The 7,582-nt window shown below is 45.1% G+C and overlaps 1 protein-coding gene across 1 annotated transcript; it reads left to right on the forward strand.

The window, feature by feature from the left end:
• Positions 1 to 5,667: 5,667 nt before the first annotated feature.
• LOC119281235 (embryonic protein DC-8-like) lies at positions 5,668 to 7,242 on the forward strand. The gene is made up of 2 exons (XM_037561820.1): positions 5,668 to 6,600; positions 6,702 to 7,242. The coding sequence occupies exons 1-2, from the start codon at positions 5,777 to 5,779 to the stop codon at positions 7,102 to 7,104; spliced, it is 1,227 nt and encodes a 408-aa protein (XP_037417717.1). The 5' UTR covers positions 5,668 to 5,776; the 3' UTR covers positions 7,105 to 7,242.
• Positions 7,243 to 7,582: the final 340 nt, after the last annotated feature.

The following is a 7,582-nucleotide window of genomic DNA, read 5'->3' on the forward strand; positions in this document are numbered from 1 at the left end:
AGGCATACTAGGGACATTCTGTTTGTCTATGTATTCACACATGTACTAAGTTTCGGGTTAATACAATTCTAGCATGAATAATAAATATTTACCATGATATAAGGAAATATAAATAACAACTTTATTACTGCCTCTAATGCGTATTTCCTTCAATTATCACATTCAATGAAATTGCCTAATACTTGATTGGTGTGTTTCTAATTAGAGCACTAGAGTTGCACCTGATATGAGCGGATGGTAAATGGAAGATATCGACTATAAAAACTTTATTATTTAGATATTATATATGAAAATATCACGTAATTATAAATGCCATTTACAATCACCAACAATCTTACTGGATGATTGTTTTTGGGGCCTCAATCCATTTGAACCAAGAAAAGTAGATGGGGTCCATCCAAAATCTTTTGAGCTATGAATAGTAGATGGGGAAGGGTTGAACTATTTTACGCTACCATGGTTCCTAAATGGTAGGAGTGATGTGTTTCTTTGCAGCACTTCCTAAATCTTAACCTCCAAGTGCCTAATTTCATATTCAATACTTTGCCAGGTATTTGCATCTTGGAACATATGTTCTAAGGGAACAAAATCCCCCATGTGTTGTCTTCAATGAATGCATAATAGCAATGAGCATGCTTTCGAGAGACTTGGTCTTAAGCGTAAAAATGCACCAAAGTGCTATATATCTATTGCAATTTAGTGTAAAGAGCCATATATTTTTGTACCATTTTCTTTATTTTGTGCATCAGGTCTGATAGTATACGTCGTTGAATTCCATTATTTATCGTAATACTTCCTCTGTCCTTGAAAGAGTGTACTTCCAACTTTGTTGAAAAGTCAAACTTTTTTTTATGTTTGACCGTATTTATACAATAATAGAACAACATTTATGCCATCAAATTAATAGCATTAGATTCATGATAAAATATATTTTAGTCATATACCTATTTGATTTCACAAGCATTGACATATTTTTTGCACAAACTCGGTCAAATTTTGAGATAGTTTGACGCTACAACAAAGTTGGAAGTACATGCTTTCAAGGACGGAGGAAGTACCTTACAAGTAGAGTGGATTTCAATTATTTTCATTATATTACCAGTTATATTTTCTGTACATGTGAAATTTAACATGCTCATGTTTATATGTGCAATAAGTACAAATTTTAAAAAGTCCGTGGCAACGCACGAGCAGTCTACTAGTATAAGAAGGCATCTGAGACGAGAAGACACTAAGTCTAGCAAGACATAGCGCTGCATGGACAACCCTATGTCTCACTCATAGCGAGATACAGGGACCCACGTGTATTAAAAGAAAAAATTAAATATGCACAAAAAATGTTAAATGTGTATAACAAAAATGTTGACCAAGTATTAAAAGAAATATAAATCTTACATTCAAAAAAACGTTAATTAAACATTTGAAAGTATTAAAATGCGCATAGAAAAATAAAGCACGGAAAATGTATAAACGTACAAAACATTATATTGACCGTGTATTATGAAATGTTGAACTTTTATTTTTAGAATGTAATAGTGTATTAAAAAATATTCTTGATGTGTAATAAAATGTAGAATAAGAACCCAAAGAGATAAAGAAAAAAAACGACAAGTTCAATAAATACAGAAGCCATAAAAGAAAGGCCAAACAAATAGGTGCAAAGAAATGTAAAACAGTGAATTCAATTTAAAAAGAAAACCGTATTAGAAACCAAGAAAGAAACAAAAAACAAAGACAATCATGGAAGTAACAAATACAAATATAAGAAAAATCGAAGGAAAAAGACCAAAGTATTATGACGAAACAAAGAAACCAAACGAAAAACCAAAGAAGAAATAAGAAAACCGAAAAAATTAAAATAAACGAACAAACATAGTATTCGTGGCCTATACACATGGGCCCGGCAGAAAAGATTAAGGCGAGAGAGATGCTAGTACCGCCATAAGCGCCACATAGTATTTGTGGCGCCCAACCGTTCACCAATGCAGAATAATGTCTAAAACCATCGCGAATCTCCATGCACGTTGATTCAACTATTACAAAATTGATGAGTTTGTTAAATCTTAGTCAATTGAGATTCAGACATCCAAATGCGTCCTTGTTATTGTACATCTAAATGATTTAATAAAGCATAAAAAGAAAAAGAAAAAGAGAAAACAATATACCCACACGAATCTTCGCATAAGATAAATGACATATGACTTAGATGTGCAATATTTATGACACATCTAGATGTGCTTTAACAATACTCCTTCCGTTTTGTTTACTCCGCATATTAGAATTGACTGAAGTCAAACTTTATAAAGTTTAATCAAATTTATAGAAAACAGTATAAATATATTTACCATAACAGGTCTATATGACGTGAAAGTACATTCAATAATAAATCTAATATTATTGATTTGTTATTGTATATGTCAATATCTTTGTTTCTAAATTTTATTAAAGTTTACAAAGCTTGATTTTGACTAAAGCAAATATGTGTGGATTAAATAAACACGGAAGGAGTGCTGTTTAGCAAAGCCGAATGTGGTAACACTTCACACCTCAGCCCGGCAGCATTTTAGTTCTCTAATATCACTCTAGTTACTAAGCTCCCGTGAAATAGCGAGCTCTTAGCGCTCTGGCGAGTGAAAACGTTGTTGTCCTGGCCTGTCAGTTGGTGGCCGCTGTTCTTTTTTTTGGTGTCGGTTCACTGGTTGGTCTTCGTGTCATCTGCTCCTTCATTTCTTTCTCTTACCTTCATACGAACAAGGGAAGTGGAGCAAGTCCAGTTGTTCTCTAAAACCATCCCTAATAGATACTCCCTCCGTCTCAAAATATAAAAACATTTTTAACACTACACTAATGTCAAAGACATTCTTATATTATGAAATGGAAGGAGTAGATATTTTAGGCGAGAATAGCGAAAAGTTACCCCTCCAGTACGTATCCATCTAGTTCTCCCCCATTCTCATATGCAGCGGAGACGCATCAATTCCTTCCCCGGCCAGCGCACAGATGCTAGCTGTCGCGAGTCTCTCCCGCCACTGCAATGCCTGGTTTGTTTACCTTCTTTTCTTTTTCTGGATTGATAGCTAGTGAGAGAGGATCGCCGATGGGGTACAAATTAAGGAGATGCGGTGGGCGGGGTAGGCTTGACCGACGGTGGATTCGTCGTGGCCAGGGAAGTTGTGTGGTCGACGGTGGCAGCGCGAGGTGGCATCGGCGTGGTTCGGAATCTGGCCAGAGCTGGGCACCGGGTAGGAGCGCAGGCAGTGCTGACGATGGTGTGGTAGGAGCCGCAGGATGGTGCGTGCGGTGGTGGCCGGCGTGTGCACGGCCGCCGACGGTAGAGGAGTGGGCTGGGAGGTACTCCCTCCGTTCCAAATTACTTGTCTTCGATTTGTCTAGATACGGATGTATCTAGCACTAAAATGAATCTAGATACATCCGTATCTAGACAAATCTAAGACAAGTAATTCAGAACGGAGGGAGTAGTAGCTAGCGCAAGCGCAGACGAAGGCACGTCGGGCCGGCGCACTGGTTGCCCAATCATGTGGATACCTTCGCGCTCTCTGCGCCAAATCTTCTTTGCTCTAGGGCCAAAAAGGAATCGTTGTTTGTCAATCAGTTGTCTGTGTTATATCATGGTCCATGGCGTGGAGTCAAAGTGTATTTGTAGTGATTGATTATATTCTAACTGCAGCAAATTAAACTCTCGCAATACAATTGATGGTTAGTAGTTGAACAGGAATTAATATTTTTCTGGCAACTTCCCTGCACCACTAAATTGCTGACTTGGGTGAAACGACTTGGATTGATCGACTCATGGAGAAGGATGATGAGTGTTGTTCTGGAAGGCGACCAACTCCGGCGACAAGGTGGACAACATGCTCATGAACATGGAGGTGGTGATGAAGTAGTGGGACCATGACGAGGAGGCAATATAAGCCATCAAGTCGTTCAGGCACCTCCACTCCAGGCAGGCCCAGGAGTCACTCGATGACCTGATCATCGACCTCTACAAGGTGCATGTCCTTGCACATCTCACAAGAAATTTGCTCAAGGATTAATTCAAACGTTAACTCTAACCTGTTATGCCAGTTTTGCTTCTCATAAATGTGAAAAAGTTGACGAGTAGATAGAGATCTGAAGATAATATGCCTATGTGAGGCCTTCAACAGTAAGAGCACAAAGACGGATGATCCCACGGCAAGAAGTTCTTGGTCTCAATCGAGCAGGAAAAGTCTCACATCTTGGTATAGATTTCTCTTACGTATTCATTGATAAGTTGGCATCTCACTGCAATATTGATCAGTTGCTGAAAACTATCATGGTGGTCGGCATGGGATAAAGCGGTGGTGTTGTTGTCCGCGCGGTTGTGGTGTGGGAGCTGCAGCGGCAGTCATGCGGATGTTGCTCACCTTTGTGTGATCTGTGCTCATGCTGCTCTGTTGCATGCAATTTTAGAGCAATTTATCTTGCTGTGGGCTGATGCTGCTCTGCTAGGTGTCTATGTTGTGTAGCCTTGGTTGTGTGTTCTACTTGGCAATTTCGCACAGGCAACTCATAAACTGAGATTTAGTATGCTATGTTTGTGTGCTGATGCTGCTCAGGATCCAGTCATACCTCGAGTCCTGACTTTGGTTCCTACATACCTTCGTTTCACATTACTTAGGTGTAAGCAGATCCATGCAAAAGGTTGTGTGGGTGTCTTTTAATTTTTGAGGTAAATCAACTCCGGTTTTTGTTTTGACACTTCAACAACTCCTACTGAAAAAATCATTATAAACTTATTGAGAATTGAGTTATATATGTTAACTATAATGTACTGACATTACTTACAATGAGTAGTTAGATTACTCTGTCAGATAAATGAAGAGTACTTAAAATGGTTAAACTTCTGACATGTTACAGAAGTTAAATAATGAGATCATTTGTCTTTTGGGCATTTGAGATATCCTCATGAGTGGTGATCTTTATGCTTTGATTATAAACCATCCTTTGCATTGCGCTTACAGGGAAAACCATCATGGCGCACTTTATTTATTTCAGATAATAATTACATGGTTCACATGAAGGTTTAGGACAAAGCTAGGGGGCGTATGGTTTAGTTAATGTAACTAGAGATTCATCCTTTTCGGTCATACTTAGAGCAAGGATCCTTCTACCTAAAGAAACGATTATCATCTAAAATTAAATAATGTGTTTTTAATGGGAGAAAGAGATTTGTATATTGTGTCTATATCCACATTATCTGGATTGTAATGTAATTTATTACATGGAAAATCTTATGACAACAATGTGTGGAGTCATATCGTGCCTATGCCAGACGGCGCCGCAAAGCGCGCGTAAGCTTCTATACATAACAAACCCGACCAAGCTTTGGTGGTTTAGTAAAGCTTAGGGCCGCCGTGCTTAGGCGTAGCTGCGAAGGCGATCGTAGCAGCTCAAACTAAGTTTATCCCTTTTGGCATGCACATGTCGGCATGTATACAACCGAGAACGCCACGAAGCCGCGCAAGCGTACGTGTCCGCCGCTCTCACACGCGTCGCGCCGCGCGCCGCTCGCGGGTCACCGGCCGCCACCGCTCTCACGCCCGCGCCCTTCCAGACCGCTCTCACCCGTCGCCACCTTTTATTAAGCTCGCTCGCCGTCGTGCTTCTTCACTCGCACAGCGAAGAACAGGGCACCTCTGACCGAACATAGCAGTATAGCATCTCCCCACGCTCTCACGCATCACCACAGCTACAGTATCAAGATCACTAGTAGATCAATTAGCCAGGTATAGCTATGGCATCCGAGCAGAGTCGCCGCGAGGAGCGCGCGCAGGCCGCGGCGCAGAAGGCGGCCGACGAGCTCGCCGCGGCCAGGCGGGACATGCGCGAGCCCAGCAGCCCAGGACGGCGGACCGGCATCTTCGGCACCGTGCAGGAGAGCGCGCGCTCCCTGATGGGCGCCGTCCGCGACACCTTCTCCGGCGGCGTCCGGGACACAACCACGGCCCACGACAGCCACTCCAGCGGCGCCATGGGGACCGCGGGGGAGAAACTCGATGAGTACGGGAGCTACGCATCCCAGAAGGCCGAGGAAGGGAAGGAGGGCGCGAGTGAGATGGCGGACGCCGCTGCGGGGAAGACCAAGGATGCGGCCGCGGAGAAGACGAGGGAGATGGCGGACGCCGCCGCGGGGAAGACCAAGGAGACCAAGGACGCGGCGGTGGAGAAGACGAGGGAGATGGCGGACACCGCCGCGACGAAGGCCGCGGAGACCAAGGACGCGGCCGCAGAGAAGGCGAGCGGCGCGGGGGAGATGGTGACGGAGAAGGCGAGGAGTGCCAAGGACGCGGCGGCTGACAAGGCGAGTGGAGCGGCGGAGACGGTGACGGAGAAGGCGAAGGGCGCCAAGGACGCAGCCTTGGATACAGCGGAGGGCGCCAAGGAGTACATGGTGGACAAGAAGGAGGACGCCCGGCGAGCGCTCGCCGGCTCGGCCAAGGATAGCAAGGGCGAGACAAACGAGTCGGCGTGGCAACAGGGCCAGGACGTGCGGCGGCGGGCGGCGGAGAAGGCCGAGGAGGCTCGTCAGCGAACGCACCAACCGCCGGAGGAGGAGAGGTAAAAGCACCGTTGCCACCAGCCGCGCCGTGGTTCAAGAATCAAGGTGCGAAGGCTTCAATAGTAAGTTGATTGAACGTGTCATTCTGTTGAATCTGCAGGTCGAAGTCGGCAACGGAGAACATCTTGGGGTCGGCGCAGGGGTTGACGGAGGCGTTCAAGGAGAAGATGACGATGCCGACGGACGTGATCGAGCGGAAGCTCGCTGAGAGGAAGGGGACGCCGACGGACGCGGGCAGGGGCGAGGCACTGAACGCGGACGACGTGATGCTGCGCGTCAAGGAGGCCGACCAGATGACCGGGACAGGGTTTAACGACGTCGGCAAGATGGGCGAGGAGGGCACCGGCATGAAGGCGGCACTGAGGGCCGACGACGAGGAGGACGTGATGCTGCGGGTGAAGGCGGCGGACCAGATGACGGGGCAGGCGTTCAACGACGTCGGCCCGATGGGAGAGGAGGGCACGGGATGGGGTCCGGCGTTGAGGGCGCGGAAGGACGCCTGAGAGCGTTAGACACGTGCATGCACTCCTGTTGCGTGTCAGCGTTTTGTGTGACACTTTGTAGTAGTACAAGCTACTCCTATAGCAAATGAATAAATTATGCCCGGCAACTTTTTATTAATAAATCACTAACTTTACCAAGTACTGTAATCCTTTGTGAGAAATGTTATAATTCCTTCTAGAATGAAATTGGGCTTCCCTGTGAAATGAGGCAGGGAACAGAGCGGGAGTGCTGAGTTGAGAAGCTAGCGTTTTAAGGGTCTAAAAATGTTCCTTTGTGCATTTTTACGGGTTAAAAAACAGGGGTAAAGATTAGAACCCTCAAACCCAACCCTTATAACGGAATATTCTCATGAACGACGCGCGGGGGTCGACGGGGTGGCCGCCGGCGATGGGGCGACTAGCGGCGGCGGGAGGTCGACGGGGTGGGCGCGAGAGTTAGGAGGATTTTTCCCTCCCGCGCGAGGATAACCATCAAATG

Source organism: Triticum dicoccoides, chromosome 3B, assembly GCF_002162155.2.
Source record: "Triticum dicoccoides isolate Atlit2015 ecotype Zavitan chromosome 3B, WEW_v2.0, whole genome shotgun sequence".
Classification (NCBI taxonomy): Eukaryota; Viridiplantae; Streptophyta; class Magnoliopsida; order Poales; family Poaceae; genus Triticum; species Triticum dicoccoides.